This window comes from Canis lupus, chromosome 1, assembly GCF_003254725.2.
Source record: "Canis lupus dingo isolate Sandy chromosome 1, ASM325472v2, whole genome shotgun sequence".
In the NCBI taxonomy this organism is placed as follows: Eukaryota; Metazoa; Chordata; class Mammalia; order Carnivora; family Canidae; genus Canis; species Canis lupus.
In genome coordinates this window covers 116,794,919-116,813,511 of record NC_064243.1, presented here as the reverse complement: position 1 = coordinate 116,813,511, position 18,593 = coordinate 116,794,919, and the positions used below count along the sequence as shown (strand labels likewise).

The window sequence follows — 18,593 nt, the reverse complement described above, 5'->3', positions numbered from 1 at the left end:
CCTGCTTGTGCCTGTATCTTCCCAGTGGCCCCCCCCCCGCGCCCCGGGGACGCAAAGTCCCAACCTCTAGTTCCCCGTCTCCCAGGGTCCGGGAGTGAGGTCGGGATCCTGGTCCCTTCCGACCCAAAATCTGACCCCAGCGCCTCGCCCCGCTCCCCCTCCGCGCAGTCGGCTCAAGGACACGGACTCCCCGCGGGGCAGGCCTGGGAACCAGCAGCCCCGCCCCTGAGCCGCAGCGTTGTGACGTAACTGCATCGACAGCCAATGGGACAACGAAGGAGGAGGCGGAAGTCTGGGAGTGCGCGGGCCGGAAGTGCCTGTTGCCGGGCTCGGCCGTTAGGCCCGGGGGCGTCGCTGGGCCGCTGCTCGCGGGGCGTCCCCTGCGGGCGCCCGCGGCCCAGCCGCTACCATGAGCCGGCCCAGCCGCCTGCAGAGGCAAGTTTTGAGCTTGTACCGCGAGCTGCTGCGCGCTGGGCGGGGGAAGCCGGGCGCCGAGGCGCGAGTGCGGGCCGAGTTCCGGCAGCACGCCTCGTTGCCACGCTCCGACGTGCTGCGGATCGAGTACCTGTACCGCCGCGGGCGGCGCCAGCTGCAGCTGCTACGCTCGGGCCACGCCAAGGCCATGGGTGCTTTCGTGCGCCCGCAGGGGCCACCCGAGGAGTCCAGCGGCGCGGGGGCCTCGGGAGCCCAGCCTGACGATGGTGGTGGTCTGAGAAGCCCCCTCGACAGCATGGGGTCACCAGAGACCCCTCCCGATGGGCGGTGACAGGCCGAGGAGCTCACCCGGTAGCACAGGGGAAGCGGGGGCCCTCCTGACTGCGTGGGGGGACCAGGGAACCCACTTGCTGGAAGGGGAGATGTCTTGAGAAGACCAGCTCGATGGATTGGGTGAATTGGAGAGCCCTCCTCGGGACGTGAGGTCCTAGAGACCCCGATGATGGATGCTGAGAGGTGCCTGACCTTGCCCGATCCATGATAACGGGTCGAACTCTCCCCGTGAGGGTTTGGGGCGGCTTGGTTGCCGGCTGGCTGAGCTGTGTCAAGCTGAGAGCTACTTAACCCTAAAGCATGGGGAACCAGGACGCCCGCCGTCAGACAGAAGACGCCCTTCTCCTGACCCCGGGCCCCCCTCTCTTGTGTTTAACTCTGAAAAGAGCAGACTTTTTGCCGAGAACTTTGAGAAGATACCCTGATGGATGGTGAGAAGCCCCGAATCCCCCTTTGGAAAACTTTCTTCCCATTAATTGAGGCAGTCTAGGACCTGGGAGGAAGGGGCTGGGGTATCTTAGCTCCTCTGATCAACTAATGACCCCTCAAGACCTGTACTTGATAGTTCTAATGGGGAACGCTGACTCCTGCACCCTTCTTCCAGGACTGTTGGACAAAAAGAATAAAATTGGGGATGTGATTACTTCCCTGTTGATGGTCTTAAAGATTTCACATGTTTGGGGATTGTTGGAAAGGGCCTCACACACCAGGAAGTGGCTCTCTGGGAGGGATAGGTGTGGAGAGCTGTCTCTTCCTCGCTGGAGCCCTCTAGACTAGAAAATTGGTTGAAGGAGCCTAGTTCTTGCTCCTGGGCAAATCCTTGGGACCTGCCTGGTTTGGGACCACCCTGGTTTGACCCCAAAGAAACCCCAGTTGACCCCCTAATAGAAGGTAGTGAGAGGGGAGAGAAAATGGTGGAGCTGAGGAGACCTGACTAGTAACCCCTGAGGCAGTACTGAGGACCTCAAACCTGGCTGAAGAGTCCAGCCTCAGATACACGCTAGGGTCTTTGTTAGCAAGGCCCGGGGTGGGAGAGGAGAGATGGCCCCATAGACCCCAGGCATACCTCCTCCCCTATCCCTGTATTGATCTTCCCTAGACATTCTCTGGGATACTGCATTTTGCAGCACTGAACTGTATTTGCCACCATGTCGGTTACGTAAATGGAAAGCAGACGAATTCTTAGCAAACGCCATTGGTAAGAGGAGGGGAGCCCAGACCTCTGACCAATGAGAGGATAGATGGAAGAGAAACATGACTGCTCTAATCCCCATAGGGGAAGCAGGTGCACCAAGAGTTATGAAATGGAGTTGAAATTTGAAGAATTATAAGGAGTTTCCCAGATGGTAGGGTTAGGCTTCTAAGCAGGAGGACCAGTGTGGTCAAAGGCCTGGAGGAAAGAAAGGCAGGGTCCCAGCAGGCACCTGGAGTGCCCCCAGAGCATAGGCTGTGTGGCTTGCACACCTGGTTTCCACTACAGCTGTCTCGGCTTGCTCATCTCTCTTCAGCCTCAGTTTTTTTTTTTTTTCTTTTATTTATTATTTATGATAGTCACAGAGAGAGAGAGAGGCAGAGACACAGGCAGAGGGAGAAGCAGGCTCCAAGCACCGGGAGCCCGACGTGGGATTCGATCCTGGGTCTCCAGGATCGCGCCCTGGGCCAAAGGCAGGCGCCAAACTGCTGCGCCACCCAGGGATCCCAGGTTTTTTTTTTTTTTTTTCATCACGGTGTTCCTGTTAATCTGGGTCTGACTTCATCTCTCTCTGTCCCCCCCCCTTTTTTTTTTAAGATTTTATTTATTAATCATAAGAGACACAGAGAGAGAGGCAGAGACACAGGCAGAGAGGCTCCATGCAGGGAGCCTGACGTGGGACTTGATCCCAGGTCTCCAGGATCAGGCCCTGAGCCAAAGGCAGGCGCTCAACCACTGAGCCATCCAGGCATCCCTGACTTCACCTCAGTAAAAGCCAAAGTCATGAAGTGGCTGATAGGTTCCTACCATCCAGCCCTGTATCACTCACCTCTCCCTCTTGCTCACTCCTGGCTCTGAGGATTTGAGTCCTAAGAAGCTCCAGGATGGGAGCTCCTGGCAGAGCCATAGGGTAGTGAGCAAGTTCCCACTGGAGCTGGGTGACCTGGGAGGGGAGACATTCTACCCAGGTATACAGATGGGTAGAGTTTGTATGGTAGAGGGAATGAGAGGGGAGTGCCTGATTCGAGGGAGGAGATTGTAGGTCATTGGTGATTAAGAGCATGGACTCTGGACCTAGAATGCCTAAGTTTGGATCCCAACTCCAACATTTACTGACCATATGATCATGGGCCTGTGATTTAACCTCTGTTCCTCAGTGCCCTTATCTGTGAAATGGGCATCATACTAGGGCCTCCCTCATGTAGCTGTTACAGTGGATTAAATATGTGGCGTGGCAGCAAATGATGTCCGAACTCCGTGACCCTCTTGCCTAGTTGGGTCCACTTGGAGCTGAAGAAGTGGGATCCCAGGAGACTGCCAGCTTCCTGCCCTGAGTCTATCTCTGCGCCTTTGCCCGAAGGCTTTCTGGGGGTTATGGGTTAACACCCTTGGGGGCAGTCCTTCAGCCTGTGAAAGGACAGCAGTCACTGCATGAGTGCAGCAGCCTTCCTGTTTGGTGAGACAATTGCAATGTCTTTTCACAAGGTGCCTCAGCAGTCCCACTATGGGATTGTGCCCAGTTGCCCACAGCAGTTACCAGTCCATAAGCACCTTTAAAAAAAAAAAAAAAAAGAGTCAATTTATTTATTTATGAGAGACACAGAGACACAGGCAGAGGGAGAAGCAGGCTCCTGGCAGAGAGCCTAATACAAGACTCGATCCCAAGACCGCAGGATTACGACCTGAGCCAAAGGCAGACACTCAACCACTGAGCCACCTGGGTGTCTCCCAGAATCATCTTTTTTGGCATGCCCCCTAGCCTGTCTCACTCCCCCCTACTCCAGGAGTCTCCAAGAGACTCCTGTCTCTTGGGATCATGTCCCACAGAAACCTTCCTGAAGTCCTTGGCTCAGAGTATGCCAATATTTACACATGGTTGATACTCTCTGTGTAATAGTTTACTCTGCTAAGGCACAGGGTCAGTGCTTCTCAACCCCCTGGCCCCGTCAAACAGGAATCTCCTGATCTAAGAAAGTGGCTATAAGGGACTGACGGATAATTTGGAGTCTGTATTGTGGATTAATAACAGAATTGAATGGGGATGCCTGGGTGATTCAGTGGTTGAGCGTCTCTGCCTTAGGCTCAGGGTGTGATCCCGAGGTCCTGGGATGCAGTCGCACATCAGGCTCCCTGCAGGGAGCCTCTCTCCCTCTTGTCTCATGAATAAATAAATAAAATCCTTAAAAAAAAAAAAAATTCAATGGAGTTGATTTTCCAGATTCTGATAACTGTACTCTAGTGTAAGAGAATGCTTTTGTTCTTAAGAATTATATACAAAGTGGGACGCCTGATTGAGCATGATTGAGCATCTGTCTTTGTGGGTTTTTTTTGTTTTTTTGTTTTGTTTTGTTTTGAGCATCTGTCTTTGGCTCAGGGCAGGATCCCTGTGCCAGGATCGAGTCCCACATCAGGTTCCTGCGAGTAATCTTCTTCTCTGCCTATGTCTCTGCCTCTCTCTGTGTATCTCTCATGAATAAATAAATAAAATCTAAAAAAAAAATTATACAGAGTATTTAGGAGTAAGGAGTCTCATGTCTACAACTTAGTCTCAAATGGGTCTAGAATATATGTACATAAATAAATATATTAGCAAGAGTGAGAGTGGTGAAGCACCTCTGGTAAAATGTTACCATTTGGTGAATCTGGGTAAAAGGGTCTATGGAAGTTTGCTGAATAAGTCTTAAAAGTTTTCAGCAATTTGCAACAAAGTTACAAAAAAATTAAATGTCAGTGGTCATTCATATTTGGGCACTAGAGATCTTTATACACAGGGCACATTTTTACAAGAGATTTAAAATCTGTAAAGCCTGTTTTCTGAGACTATGCATCTTTTTAAAAACAGATTTTATTTATCTATTAGAGAGAATACAAGTAGGGGGAAGTCTGGGAAACTCACAGTACCTGATGAGGAGCCACTAGCCACACCAGCAGGTTACCAACACTTTTTTTTTTAAGATTTTAAGTAATCTCTACCCAACGTGGGGCTCAAACTTACAGCCCCAAGATCAAGAGTCACATGCTCTACCAACTGAGGCAGCCAGGCACTCCACATTACCACCACTCTTGCTCAGCTCCCTCCCTCAGACAGCATTGGATGGCCCTGGATATGAATGATAGGGAAGAATGATTAGGATTTTCTTTAGAGCATAAAAGTACTGTGATTTGATTCTAAAACAGTCCTAGGGCAGCCCGGGTGGCTCAGCGGTTTAGCACAGCCTTCAGCCCTGGGCGTGATCCTGGAGACCCGGGATGGAGTCCCACGTCTGGCTCCCCGCATGGAGCCTGCTTCTCCCTCTGCCTGTCTCTGACTCTGTCTCTCATGAATAAATAAATAATCTTAAAAAAATAATAATCCTGATCTGGAGATTTCACAAATTGCTCATGAGTAAAAGGATATGATGCCTAGGATTGGCTTCAAAGTAATCTAAGGAGAGGGGAGTGGGTGCCTAGGAGGATTAAACAGGATTGGCTCTAAGTTGATAATGACTAGAACTGGTGATGATTCCATAGAGACTTGTAATAGTGTCCCTTCTCCTTTTGTACAAGTTCAAAAAGTATCATATTAAAGTTGGGAAAACAAAACAAAATGTAGTGGTCTGGGGGACCTAACACGGATCAGAAGCCTCACCTGATCTGGCCCCATCACCTCTCACCTCATCTCTTCCCACACTCCCCCTTCATGACTCATGCTCCAGCCACATTGGCTTCCCCCATGCTCGGCACACTTCTACCTCAAGGCCTTTGCACTTTTCCCCTCTACCTGGAATGCTCTTCCTTCCTGTCTCCACTGTCCAGTATGATAATGGGGAGCAACTTGGGATGTATTTGAAATGTGATGACTCAGAAGAGCACATGACTCTTGATCTTGGGATCGTAAGTTCAAGCCCCACACTGAATGTAGACATAACCTAAATAAATAAATTTTTTTAAAATGTGATTAGGGACTAAGGAATTTTTAAAATTTTTAAATTTTTTAAAAGTTTTATTTATTTGACAGAGAGAGAGAGCACACAAGCAGGGGGAACAGCAGAGGGAGAGGGAGAAGCAAGCTATTTGCCAAGCAGGTTGCCCAATGTGAGGTTTGATCCGAGGACCCTGGGATCATGACCTGAGCCGAAGGCAGATGCTTAACCGATTGAGCCACCCAGGCGCCCCTTATTTAGTAGAAATTTGAAAATTAAAGCAACTACTGAAGATGGATATTTGGGCAGCTACTCTGCCCAAATGCCAGAGATTTGTCATTGTCCATCAGGACAGGGGTTTGGGGGTATGCTGGTGGTGCGCGGTGTAGAGGCTGCTTTTAGGCAACAGGCTTGAGCAATGAAAACTGGAGCAAGGCAAAAGGGCCCACTATGGCCCCCAAGCTGAATGCAAAAAGGCTCATTAAGCAACCCCCCTGGAAATAATCATAGGCCCTCCCTGACCAGTGGGCTGCCCTCAACCAGGCCCAGTTACCAAGAGGGGAGAATGCCATACATTCCCATAATGCCTCACTCTGTCCTGTAACTAGAGCCCTGCACCACCGCCTCTTGGTGGACAGTCTCCTTTCCTGTCCTGCCCACTGTTCCCTTGTGTAGTCAGTAAACTTCTATTTCCTTTAAAAAATATATAATAATAAAATTATATTTGTGCCTCACATTATATCTGTCTTAGCACTACTCTAGGAGTCCTGGGGCTTGTTTCCTCACTGCAATTTACTATAATCACATAATGACAATATCATGACCTAATTGTCTCCCTGATGCCTTCTCCAGCCACCCTAATTAAATTGTGTCCCCTTTCCTTTTGCCTACTTCCGTTGTCTCCTTGGTGCTTAATCACCATCTGACCTATAACATTTTACCTAGTCCTCTTATTTACTGCCGATCTCCATTAGAGTGTCTGCCCCACCCCCATGGGGACAAGGATTTTTAGCTTGGCATGTTCACTGTCATAGCCCTGGTCTTTGACCAGTAACTGACCCAAAGCAGACACTCAACTTTGAAAGAATGAATGAATGAATGAATGAATGGCACAGATCTGTTCCATTACCCAGTCGGTTGGGTTAGCATTGGCAGGACTCTGCCCACCCTGTTTGTAGTGACTCTGGGGAGACCATGGCTCTTCCTTGGTTGGGACAGAGACTTGGTGCGGAAACAGGACAGACCCAGGTTTGCATTCTGGTTTTTCCCTGAACCTGGGGTCTCAGGATCTGCTGCTTCCTGCCTCCCTCCCTCTGTCCATTCCCCCTTCTGGTGACAGCTCCCTGGTTTCTTTGGAGACCCACCCCTCCCCCATTTCCAGTACACATGATCCAGGCAGGGCTGACAGCAGCTGCCAAGGAAGCAAGTGACACTGGCCAAGGGAGCCAGCTTGGGGACTTTGGTGGGAACTGTAAGGGAAGGGTGACTGTTGTATTGGCTGCTCAATTGGTGGGGTGCTTAGAGGCTTTGAGGGGCACTCGGGCTACCATTAGATAAGAAGCCAAACCAGTGGACAGAACTGAGAGATGGAGATTCCGTGTGTGTTCCTAGCTCAGCTGGGCTTGCAGCCTGAACTTTTCAGTTATCCACAAAAATCAGTTCCCACTTCGGCTTAGATCAGTGGGAATTGGGCTTCAGCTGCTTGCTCCCTGTGTGGCCTTGAGCCATGGCTTCCCCTCTGGAGTTTCAGTTTCCCATTAAGCAGGGACACACCATTGGGTGGTCGTGAGCTTTAAAGAAGGGACATGGGGATCCCTGGGTGGCTCAGTGGTTTGGCGCCTGCCTTCGGCCCAGGGTGTGATCCTGGAGTCCCGGGATCGAGTCCCACATCAGGCTCCCTGCATGGAGCCTGCTTCTCCCTTAGCCTGTGTCTCTGCCTCTCTCTCTCTCTCTGTGTCTCTCATGAATGAATGAATAAAATCTTAAAAAAAATAATAAAATAAAGAAGGGACGTGTGTTTAGTGCACATCCAGGAGCCTAGCACAGGGCTCTTGTTCTTGAATCTAGTCCTGTTCCTCTTGTCCTGATTGCATACACTCTGAGGAGAGGGTAAGCTTAGACACCTCAGGCTGAGGACTGGACTCAGGACACAGCCCTGGCAATTCAGCTTGGTGAGGTCAAGACCCTGGGGAAAGGAGGATTTCGCTATCCTATGCCAGGGACGGCCCAGCCTGAGAGACTTGCAGAATGTTTGGCAGTGCACCTGTATGCCTGCCAGACAGGGGCCTTAGCAGGTGTTGGCAGCTCCCCCACATTGCCTGCATCCTTCCCTACACACCCCTAGCTTCCTGGTGCAAGCACCCATGCCTCTTTGCCTGAGAAGCCTTGACAGACAGGAGAGGCTGGAAGTGTAGGGGAGTTAGCATCTCCAGGAATAGTCCCCATTCCAATGAGATATGGAAGCTGGAGCATAAATGTCACAACTTCTTCACCCTTTGGTTGTATTCTCCCAGAGGCCCCTAGTGGGGTGGAACCCCAGGAGCCCAGAGCAGCAACCAGCTCATTAGCTGCCTTCCCTGGCTCACTTCCTCACTCCCCTGTTAATCTGCCTAGGGGGTCACCTCCCTAATGAACTACTTGTGCTAGAATCTTTGTCTCCGGGATCCCAATCCAAGATGGGGTGATTCAGTTCTGTGTTGTACACTCAAAGCGAAGGGATCTGTGGAGGGGGCTGTCCAGACATCAGAGCTGGATCCCAAATTCTGAACTCACACACCTAATATCCTCACGCATTCCGCTGTGGTCTGTATGTTTGTGCCCCCTCAACCTTCATGTTGAAATCCTAACCCCCAATGTGATAGTATTAGGAGGTGAGGCCTTTAGGAAGTGATCAGGTCATGATGGTGGAACCCTCATGGAAGGGACTTAGATCCCTTATAAAAGAGAGAACCCTGATCCTTCTGTCACATGAGGAGACGGCGAGAAGGCGACCATCTGTGAAGCAGGAAGCCGATCTTCATCTGCTGGCACTGTGACCTTGGACTTCCCAGCCTCCAGGACTGTGAGAAACGAACTTCTATTGTTTATAAGCTACCCAGTCTGTTATTTTGTTAGCAGGCCCAATGGACTAAGACACGTCCTTTGACAGTGACCATTTATTACATATTTCCGGGCTGTGTACTCAGATTGGTGGGGGGCCATTGACGTAGCTGAGCACCAGGTAAGGTGTCCTGGCCAGTCGGGCAGGAGAGCAGCAGGACCCTCCTGTCAGTGGCAGGAGCAATGTGGCACCCACCAGGAGAAAGAGGAGGAAGAGAAGGAGGAAGGTCAGGGACTGCCTGGAGGCAGGAGGACGGGCTCTGTGGAGGGAAATATGGTGTGAAATGCAGTGTTAAACTGCCACCTTGAGCCCTGTACCCCACACCCCCAGAGCCATCTCCCAAGCATCTCACCCAGGGTCTACCTCCAACATCACATCCTGGAGACTGGGAGGCGTTTGCTTCTTGTCCTAAGAGGAGACAGCAGCCAGCAGCAGAATGGATGGAAGTAGCACTTAGTCTGGATCCTTCTTTACTATAACAGACCTACAGGGCTGAGTTTATTTTTCCTCCTTTCCTGGCACGTCCTGAACCCTCAGGACCCAACCACATGGACTTGGAACATCTCCTAGTGTGGTGGGTATCTGTGTCTGCCCTCCATCCAGTCTTCCTGTTCCTGATGACAGTGGCTTAATGAGGGCAGGGGCTGGAGGCCATCCTGCCTTCCCACCCACAGGCCTTTGGGTGCTTGAGTAGCTGACCCCACACGACTCCACTTCCATGACTGGGCATGTAAGCCAGATCTGGCCAATGAGAGCACTCCATCAGCTTGGCCACCGTGATTGTTTCAGGGTGTAGGCCATGACCCAAGCTGGCCAAGTGGGAATCAGCCCTGGACTTCACTGCCAGTAGGTCGGTGGCACTCTGCTTCTCCTCGGGTGGGTAAACCAGTGGGATGTGAGTGTTTAGCTGCTGGGCAGCCATTTGCTGAGAAGAAAACCACCTTGGAGAAATAGAGCCCAAGAGAGGGAAGGGCTGAGCCCTGGATAGCACCTGAGATCTTCTCAGCAGCACCTGGACTTTTCAGTTACCTGGACTTTACCAGTTTACCAAAAAAATATCATCCATTTTTTTGTGTAATTCAATTTGGGTTAGGTTTCTGTCACTTGCCATCAAGATTCTCGAGTGATACCCCTGGCTGAGGACCAGCTCACCTGAGACTTCCGGAGCAGGGAGCGTCTTCGGTGACCTGCTAAGTGTTTCCGGTGGCTGAAGCCCGACATGAGCATGTCCTGCGGGGAAAGAGAGGTGGGGGGGTCCTTGGAGAACTAGCAACAGACAAAATTGGTCAAGGGCCAAGATGGGCTTGTCATAGAGATGAGATTCTGGGGGAAGAAAAAGGTCTCAGGGAGAGATGAAGACAGGGGCAGAGACGAAGAAACCAAGAGAGAAGAGATATTACTTATTCATTCATTCAACAAATATTTAATGAGCGTCCATTACATGCCAGGCACTGTTCTAGAATCTATAAACTGGCAAAGTCCTGGTGTCCATAGAACTTATTTTCTAGCAGAGAGACCACACATTCATAAATAAATGTACAATGTCAAGATGCGATAAGTGCTGCTAGGAAATAAAGAGCTTACGGAGTGATCATGTCTGGAGATCAGGGCAGGCCTCTCTGAGGAGGTGACATTTCGGAGGGCACCTGGCTGGCTCAGTTGGCAGAGCATGTGAGTTCAAGACCCATGTTGGGCATAAAACTCAGTTAAAAAAGTAATAAAATTTAAAAATTTTTAAAAAGGTGATATTTGAGGAAAGACTGGAATGAAGTGAGGAGATGAGGGAGGCATGAGTCTGGGAGCTTTGGGAGTGGGAGTGAACTGGGAATGTTTAAAAACCAAGAGGTTAATGTGGCTGCAGAGTGGAGAGTAAGGAAGAGGGAAAGGAAATGAGGACACGCAGATAGAGACCATAAGAGGGAAACAGAGATAGAGAAGTCCCAGAGATCAAGAGACAGGAGGAGGGAGGGAGGACAACACTGAGACAGCAAGAGAGAAAGAGACCCAGAGAGACAGAGCCACCAAGACCCCCTTGAAAGGGAAGTACCCCAAAAGAGGCGTCCCAAGGGTGCCTGTGGGGGAGGGGTATCCCCCACCTGCTCTCACCTCAAGGTCTTGTCCCCTGCCCTGGGGGCCTCTATGGCCACACAGCTCACAAGGAGCTCCTGGCATCCAGGCTGTCTTTCGCCCCAAGGGCCTGAGGCCTCCAACATCCCCTGCTGGGTCCCACTCCAACTCTGCGGGAATGGGGAGGCTACTTGGCGCCCAGGGTCCCCACACCCCACTAGGTCCTGGTCCATCCACGTCGCCCTCGACTTCCAAGTCCTGGTCCAGTGGGTTGGCTTCCTCAAATACCTGGGCAGAGGACAGAGTCATGGGGGTTGTGGAATTGGTTCCTGGAGCGGGGACTGCCAGGGTGGGCCATACCAGGCTATAGGTGACCAGCTGGGCCTGCAGCCACCACAGTCGCCGAAAGATGCTGCCTCGGTGGGCTCTGAGGGCCCTCAGGACCTGCTCCAGGGACGCCCGGGCCTGAGGCTCACTCCGCTGTGCTAGCCCCTCACCAAATGCCAGCAGTGCATCCACACGCTCAGCTGCCCCACGTAGGTCTGCCTGTAGGGTCTGGGGGGCACAAGGTTAGACACCCCCACACACACACAACATACCCATACCCACACACAGCAGGAGCTCCAGAGATCTGGGACTTGGAATTACATCCCTTCTCTCCTACCCAGACATCTGGAACATGGAATAAACCCATTTCCCACCCTAGGAAGCTGGTACCCATTCGAGAGGCCCTGCCCTCCCTCCCACATTTTGGCCTCCCGCTGCCCACCTGCAGCTGGACCATCCTGCTCTGGGCTGATGCCCAGGGCCCCAGGCCTTGCTCTAGGTCCTGCAGCCGGAGGCCCAGCCCCAACAGGCATAGCGATAGACTGTCCTGCTCAGCCTCCAATACCTCCTGGCCAGAGATGAGATGCTGGGGAACACAAGGGGCGGAGTTAGGGCTGGTAGGCTAACAAAGACCTTGCCCCTACTCCCATTGCCACCCATCTCCTGCAGGCTCCTCCTGTAGCAGCGTCCCTCCCTGGGTCTGTACCAGGGCGGCTCCCACCTGGAATCCTTCCTGGTGGAACCAGGCCTGAAGACCTCTAGTTCAAAGCCTCCAGGTTTTCAAGGCTCCTAGAAACATGGACATACGGGGTCTGGGGGCCCAGACAGGGAGGGGTGATGGTGATGGAGCTGGATATCCCCACAAGGAATAGGACTGTACAGGGTCAATGATGAAACCATTCTCTCCCAGTCGGTAAAATAATGAAGTGATTATAGTGATTGGTAAAGAATAATTTCCTAGAACATTCCCCTCACCCCCACCCCCAGATGCCCAATGCTTTCCCAGACTCATCATCTCATCCCCAGATTCTGGGGGAGAGAAAATGGGGGCTGGCCCAAGGGCCCTGGATCACCTCAGCTTACCTCCCGGTGTCTGCCTCCAGCTGGGTCCTCACTGGAAGAGGGTGTTGGCCATCTGAGAGGACCAACAGTAGGCTCAGTGCCCCTCAACCCACCCTGGAAGTATTTGGGAGGATCCAAGGAGTCTGACCCGTTTCTGGGCTGGAGGTATGAAGCACTGACAGGCCTCTGTGTGAGCCGAGGTGCCCGTCATCCACCCTACCTACCCCTGTCCCCAGCTCCCTCTGCCATGTCCCTCGGTGATTACAGCCACAGTACCTCTCCCCCTCAAAATGCCTCTGCTACTGCCCCCACCCTTTTGGGGCCCAAGTTTCAGAAACCCCAGCCCCTACCTGATTCTCTCCTCTCCAGATGCAGAGCAGATGGTGCATCCAGCAACGTCCAGTTCCCTAGGGGCTCCAGGGGGGTGGCTGAGGGGCTCTGAGGGGAGTCTAGGGCCCAGGGATGGGGGCAGGGCCATAGCTGGGAGCCTGAGGACAGAGTCAGTGAGGATCCCCAGTGAGAGCTCTTTTTCTGGCCAGGGGTATCCCCCCAGACCTCCTCAGTAGGACTTACCCAGGCAGGTAAGTCCTTACCTTAGGCCGGAGGCAGCCAGAGGCCCAGGAGCAGGCTCAGCTCCACCTCCTTACCAGTGGAACCTGGACTCAGGTAATTTGATGCCCAGCTCAGGTGAGAGCAGCATTTAACTCCTTCCTCTCTAGCGGGCCAGTTGGCTGAACCTCCCAGGCTCACCCCATTCATCCCACCTAAGGGGTTTCCACATAGGACCCTGACCCCTCAAGAGCCCTGGACTCCACCCCACTCAATGACCCCCATACACCCAGACCCAGGGCCCACACCATCCAAGGTCCCAGACGCAGTGCCCCTCAGGAACTCATGCATCTGCCCCTCTACCCAATCCAAGACCAAGGAAAGATTTTTGCTGGTTTATTTGAAATGGGACCTCTTCCTGTAGTTCCCACAAAGTTACTGGGAAAATATATAACCCTGGGAATGGGGGAGAGGGGAGCCGCCTCTGCCCCAGGGTTCCAAGGTCACAGGGTCGCAGATATCAGGAGGCGGAGAGCCCCAGAATGAGTCCACCTGGCATCACTTGCTGAGCAGGAGGCCGGTGCGCAGCACGCGGGGCACGCGGCGGATGGTCAGCGAGACGCGCGTGCCACGGACCAGGCTGGCTCCGGGCCGCGCTGACGGGCAGGCGGCGGCGTTGGGTGGCAGGGAGGTGGCGTCCAGCGCGTCTACGCGGGCAGCTGCGATGCCGTGGAGGAGGCGCGTGTAGGCGGTGCCTCGGAGCACCAGCAGGCTGCGCGGTTCCAGCAGCAGCGAGGTGGCTGGCCGGGGCGGGGCCCGAGGCTGCGGGGCGGGCTCAAGGTCAGCGGGTCCCCAGAAGTCAGGGGGCTAGGTTGGGGGTGGGGAGGGGTTAGTGAGTTCTAGGGGCAAAGGCTGAGGGGCAAGCGTGCTCCCAGGGATAAGCTCTGGAGTGCAAATCCTACGGGGGTCTTGGCTAGTCGGGGAGGATGGAGGGCAAGACCAGCAGGCCCTTGGAAGTGGGCATAAAGTTGGCTGCAGCTTGCACCCAGGGATCAGCAGCCCTAGGAACTGGATGGAACTGGACTGAGGGCTTGGCCAAAGTTAGGAAGTGGGGCTAGAGGGATGAACACAGGCGACGAGGGTCTGGTGTGGTCTGGGTCTGTCTGCAGACATCAGGATGTTTGAGGACACCAGCACAGTAGAAGGGGGTGTCAGCCTACCCAGGAGCATGTAGGGCTAAAAAGGAGCAGCTGGGTTTCCTAGGGAGTTTCTGTGAACCGTGTGGTGTCAGAAATGCATTACTCAAAGGTCTGGGAAGCTGCAGTCATGCGCAGTCCTCGCAAAGGGAGTCAGTGTATCTGGGGCGTCCTTGAGCAATGAGTCATGGGTTGACTCCCCAAGGAGAATCTGAAGTGTCCTACCAGGCGGATCTACACTATTGGAGTGGCAGAGAGGTCTGTGTCGGGGTGCCCTGTGCAGTGGGCAAAGAGGATGCCTAAAAGGAATATCAGAGACACCCCTGAGTAAATGGTGTTGAGGAATCTGAGGATATCAGTTATCTACTGGACTGTTGGGGAGTCCTGCATAAGGTATATGGACCTTGGGCTATTGGGGGCACTCCGAATATGTGGGGCCAGGGGATCTGTAGGGCATCGGGGGATCCACTTTGAGGGGACTGGGGAAGGTGTCTGGGAAAGTATCAGGGGTACCTTGCAAGTAGGAGGGGTTGGGGCCCTCTTGGAGGATGTGGATTGTCAGAATGCCCACGAGTGGCTGGGGCAGGGTCTCAGGGCCCACCTGCTCGGCAGGGTCATCATCCTTTGGCTGCCGCGGCTCGTAGAGGTCCAGCATGGTGTGGGAGCCCAGGCTGATGGTGCTGACGGTCGGGTAGTAGAGTGGCCCGTCCTCGTGGGGCTAGGGAGTGGGCACCAGGGCTGGACAGGGCAGGAGTCCACACCCCCCACCCTCTGGGGCTCAAGGAGGGCGCCCCAGCTTGGGATGGGGAGGTGAATGCCTGCTGGAGGTACGTGGCTACTGAATGAGTAGAGGTGGGTCAACATGATGCCCTGTCCCATGGTGGATCAGAGGTCTGGGGATTAGGGTGAAGGTGTGTGGTTACCATGATGCCCTCCCCAGGCAGATACTGGTTCACAAGGACGTGGTTGGCTGGGAGACCCCCAAAAAGGCTGAGGTCAGATACTTTGTCCACGTAGCGCTGGAGCCACAGAGGCAGCCGCTCAGGAACCATCCCCCGGGGATGGGGGAGCCCACCTGGGAGAGGGCAATGGGGTCCTGAGGACACCCAACCAAGGAGCCCTGGCACCTGGAGTCCCCATTAGGGATATCCCAGTGGCTGGAAGCACTCTGACCCTGGGGAACCTCCGACTCTGGAGATCACTACCCGATGCTTCCAAGGTGTCTTGACTTCTTTAAACTTCTGGACACTGCGAGATATCCCCAACTCATCAGGAAATCCCTAGTCTCTCAGAATTTCCACTCACCCCTCAGAATCCTCCTGGCCTTTTGAATCCCTTTAACCCTCAAGAACCCACCCAGTGCCTTGAGTATCCAATCTGAGCCACCTGCCCCAGTGTATATCCCCAAATTGCCCATGCCCCTGGTAGGGACACTTACCCCAGTTCTGTAACTTCCTCCCTGAGAGCTGGGTCCACTTTGGCTTTGGGGCATTGAAGACCTAGGAGGTTGGGAGGGGTCAGTCCTTTTTCAGGATCACCCTCACTGATTCTCGCACCCAGGTCAACATAGGGCCCTCTACCTGGGGTTGAAATGGGTCATCTCAAAGTCTGTGGGATTGTTCTCTGATACAGTGTTCCCAGGCCTGTGTTATTTGCCCTCTTCCCTGTGTCCAAGATCAGGAAAGGACCCACAGCTACACAATCGTGGTCTGAATCTACTGAGAGCTCTGGGCTAGACTGAGCTCTTTTAATCCAGCAAATAGTGTGCACTCTGTAATTTCCTGAATCCTGGGCTCTCTCAGCACAGCCTGACTTCTGGAACCTCTTTGTTCCCAGCACCCGGGGGGAGGAAATGTGCTAGGCTGGGCTATCTCAGCATAGCAAAGAGAGTACTTTGAAAATTCTCCACTGCCAAGATCCTGTGGGTCTCGAATGGGCAATCTCCAAGAAGTCTGTACTCCACTCAATAATCTCATTTCTTTCATGGTTATGGGGCTGGAATGGGCTATCTCAGCACACGAGTGTGTTCTGTGGGGGACCTGGGTGGCTCAGTTGGTTAAGCACCCGACTGATTTCAGCTCAGGTCATGATCTCAGGGTCCTGCATCAGTCTCTGTGCTCTCCCTCTGCCCCGCCCTCTCCCCCCGCCCCCCACCACCCCGCTCAGGCGCTCACTATCTCTCCCTCTCAAATAAATAAACAAAATCTTTTAAAAACAACAACAACAAAAAGTCTGTGCTCTGCAGCTAACTTATTCCTGGGACTCAAACTAGACAAGATTACTTGGGGTAGCACAAGGAAGCTCTGTGCTCTGTAACTAAGTCTCTGAAGCTGCAAAAGCTCTGAGCTTTATAAATTCTATCCCCCACCCCCCACCCCGAATCTTAAGAATAGAATATAGAATACTGGGCCATTTCAGCACAGGTGATCTGTGCTTGGTAACCTTGTTACCAAGACTTTGGGTCTATGCTGAGCTATTTCAGCAGAGGGAAGAGGTTACCCTGTAGCATTCTGATGCCTGGGTTATGTCAGCACAGAAAACTGAAACTGCAAAGTCTTAATTCCCCAAACCTCAAGGGCCTGAACTGGGCTATCTCAGTCTATATGTATAATCCCCCTTTCTCTATGATAGCAGGATTGGGCTCTCTTAGTAGAGAGGGTATGAGGTTTCTAACTTCCTTGTTTCTAGCATAAGGAATCTGTTTTTAGCAATAACATCTGTTTGGAGGCCATACTGGGCTATCCCAGCACAGGGAGTCTGAGCTGCATAATAACTACCTTTCTAAGAATCAGTTTGGTTTCCCCTAAGCTGCCTGGGAAAGGCTCTTTCTGATAGACCCAGCAGGTCCTGCGAGAGCAGCAAGTAGGGAAGAGGAGGGATGGGTGCTGGGTGGCACTCTCCTTCCTGCCAAGATCTTCACTGTAGCCTTAGGGGTTGGGGAGGGATCTGAGAAGGAGGGAAAAACACGACAGAAGGGTGTTGAGGTTACCTGTCGAAGCAAATACTCTTCCTCTTCCTTGGAGATGAAGTCAGGGACATAGTAGATTACAGGTGGTGCCTAGGATAGAGAACCCCTTGAAAGTGCGGCCCTTCAACCTACATAGGAGCCCTAGTAGCACTGAGCAGACCCTCCCTCTAAGAGAGGCTCCAGATGTTTGTTCCCAGACAGATCAGGGCCTGGCGTCAAAGGACTAATGCCCATTTGGGGGGTGGGAAGTGGGGAGTGGGAAGCGAGCAGTCCCAGCCCACAAACCCAGGAGTCAGCCTATCTATCCCCACTCTTACTCTCCCACCCTCTAGTCCCCACCTTCACCCTCTGCACCCCCAGTCCTGACAACCTGCTCCACCCTGTACGGTTCCAGGGCGGGGACCCTGGCGTCCTGATCTTCCATCGACACCAACTCCATGCACCCAGTCCTGTGGGGAAGGGGAGGACACTCTGAAGTCACCAAGCTTCCCACCCTCAGGCTATGACCCCATTTTCGGCTTTATCAAGGGCCAGGGCCTCACCTCAGCTCTACAGGGAATACTCACTTGGTTTCCACCTGAGTCCTCGGCATCTCGAAAGCCACCCAGACACAGTGAGCACCCAGAACATTGCCCCGCTGCCCCAAACTCCATCCACAACGTCTCATCCAACGGCACACATTTTTGCCCTCTTAAGCCTCTCACGGAGAACATCCTCTGACCTCACTGGGAGCCGTTCTCAAGAGCTCCACGCAGGGCCTCCAGGGCTGCACCCCAAAGCCCCTTCAAAGAGTTTGAGACTCCCTCCTAACAACTTCAGACTTGCAACCATGAGTCTGGGTCTCCAACAGTATTCACGGTCACCATGCGCCCTCCTCCTGCCTCCAGCCCTTCAGACGCCCCATTCTGAACACCCGCGTGCCCCCGATCCGAGTCTCAGGAAGGCCCACTCTCCGTCTCCTCGGATCCCCCCATTCTGGACCCCTTCACACTTCTCCTCCCGAGCGCCCCTTCCCTGCAGCAACCTTAGGCCTTTAGTCTGAAGCCTGGCTCCTCTCCAACCTTCTCTACCTGAACCCCTTAGACTCCCCACACCGAGTCTTCTAGAATCCCACGCTCTGAGCTTCCCTGGAATTCCCACCTGAGCTTCCCCAGGTCCCCGTTCTCAGCCCTCTCGGACCCCATCTCCGTCCCCAGCCACCCCCAAAACTGACCGTCCACCAGCGGCCCCTCCAATACCCGAATTAAACACCCCCATTCCCTTCCCAGCCACTTCCGCCCACGTTCCTGACGCAGTTTCCTCAAACCAACGGGAATTCTCAAAGGTCCTGAGGGTCCGCCTTCCACCCAATCGGCGCTCTCGCCCTGTATTGTCCCGCCCCCCCACCCTCGCTCAGTGATAGGCCGCGCCTCCCGGGCTCTGAGCCAATGGGGATCCTCCGGAGACGGGTCTTTATCTAGCA

General features: G+C 53.3%; 3 protein-coding genes across 18 annotated transcripts; 1 reads left to right on the top strand and 2 right to left on the bottom strand.

Moving 5' to 3' along the window:
* The first annotated feature begins 285 nt into the window (after positions 1-285).
* On the top strand, positions 286-1,411 carry SDHAF1 (succinate dehydrogenase complex assembly factor 1). The gene has a single exon (XM_025421790.3). The coding sequence runs from the start codon at positions 410-412 to the stop codon at positions 764-766; it is 357 nt and encodes a 118-aa protein (XP_025277575.1). The 5' UTR covers positions 286-409; the 3' UTR covers positions 767-1,411.
* Positions 1,412-9,002: 7,591 nt separating this feature from the next.
* SYNE4 (spectrin repeat containing nuclear envelope family member 4) lies at positions 9,003-13,658 on the bottom strand. 5 transcript variants are annotated; one of them, XM_049110552.1, is made up of 9 exons: positions 13,012-13,200; positions 12,769-12,906; positions 12,440-12,491; positions 11,799-11,942; positions 11,390-11,584; positions 11,069-11,317; positions 10,115-10,219; positions 9,315-9,370; positions 9,003-9,221 (listed from the first exon to the last, which is right to left on the bottom strand). In XM_049110552.1, exons 2-9 carry the CDS (start codon positions 12,894-12,896, stop codon positions 9,044-9,046), a joined length of 1,107 nt encoding a protein of 368 aa, XP_048966509.1. In that variant the 5' UTR covers positions 12,897-12,906; positions 13,012-13,200; the 3' UTR covers positions 9,003-9,043. The 5 variants fall into 5 exon arrangements, with proteins under 5 accessions (XP_048966509.1, XP_035560107.1, XP_035560111.1 ...); XM_035704214.2 differs by lacking the exon at positions 13,012-13,200 and adding an exon at positions 13,520-13,658 and having other exon boundaries at positions 10,115-10,192; positions 11,069-11,584; XM_035704218.2 differs by having other exon boundaries at positions 10,115-10,192; positions 12,769-13,200.
* ALKBH6 (alkB homolog 6) lies at positions 13,349-18,436 on the bottom strand. Of its 12 annotated transcripts, none has more exons than XM_049110556.1 (8): positions 18,370-18,436; positions 17,698-17,723; positions 17,502-17,580; positions 17,153-17,221; positions 15,602-15,662; positions 15,087-15,238; positions 14,677-14,881; positions 13,349-13,789 (listed from the first exon to the last, which is right to left on the bottom strand). In XM_049110556.1, exons 2-8 carry the CDS (start codon positions 17,721-17,723, stop codon positions 13,488-13,490), a joined length of 894 nt encoding a protein of 297 aa, XP_048966513.1. In that variant the 5' UTR covers positions 18,370-18,436; the 3' UTR covers positions 13,349-13,487. The 12 variants fall into 12 exon arrangements, with proteins under 12 accessions (XP_048966513.1, XP_048966529.1, XP_025277542.1 ...); XM_049110572.1 differs by having other exon boundaries at positions 14,765-14,881; positions 18,370-18,431; XM_025421757.3 differs by lacking the exon at positions 17,698-17,723 and having other exon boundaries at positions 14,765-14,881; positions 18,345-18,431.
* Between the last annotated feature and the right edge of the window lie 157 nt (positions 18,437-18,593).

Coding starts and splice junctions, on each gene's coding strand:
- ALKBH6 (XM_049110554.1), bottom strand. CDS start 17,798: ATGAGACGTTGTGGATGGAGTTTGGGGCAGCGGGGCAATGTTCTGGGT. Junction 17,581..17,697: donor AGGACTCAGGTGGAAACCAA/GTGAGTATTCCC, acceptor CCTTCCCCACAG/GACTGGGTGCATGGAGTTGG. Junction 15,260..15,601: donor GAGGAAGTTACAGAACTGGG/GTAAGTGTCCCT, acceptor GGGTGTCCTCAG/GACCCCATTGCCCTCTCCCA.
- SYNE4 (XM_035704214.2), bottom strand. CDS start 12,896: ATGGCCCTGCCCCCATCCCTGGGCCCTAGACTCCCCTCAGAGCCCCTC. Junction 12,492..12,768: donor TCTGGAGAGGAGAGAATCAG/GTAGGGGCTGGG, acceptor TGGTCCTCTCAG/ATGGCCAACACCCTCTTCCA. Junction 11,943..12,439: donor CTGGAGGCAGACACCGGGAG/GTAAGCTGAGGT, acceptor TGTGTTCCCCAG/CATCTCATCTCTGGCCAGGA.
- SDHAF1 (XM_025421790.3), top strand. CDS start 410: ATGAGCCGGCCCAGCCGCCTGCAGAGGCAAGTTTTGAGCTTGTACCGC.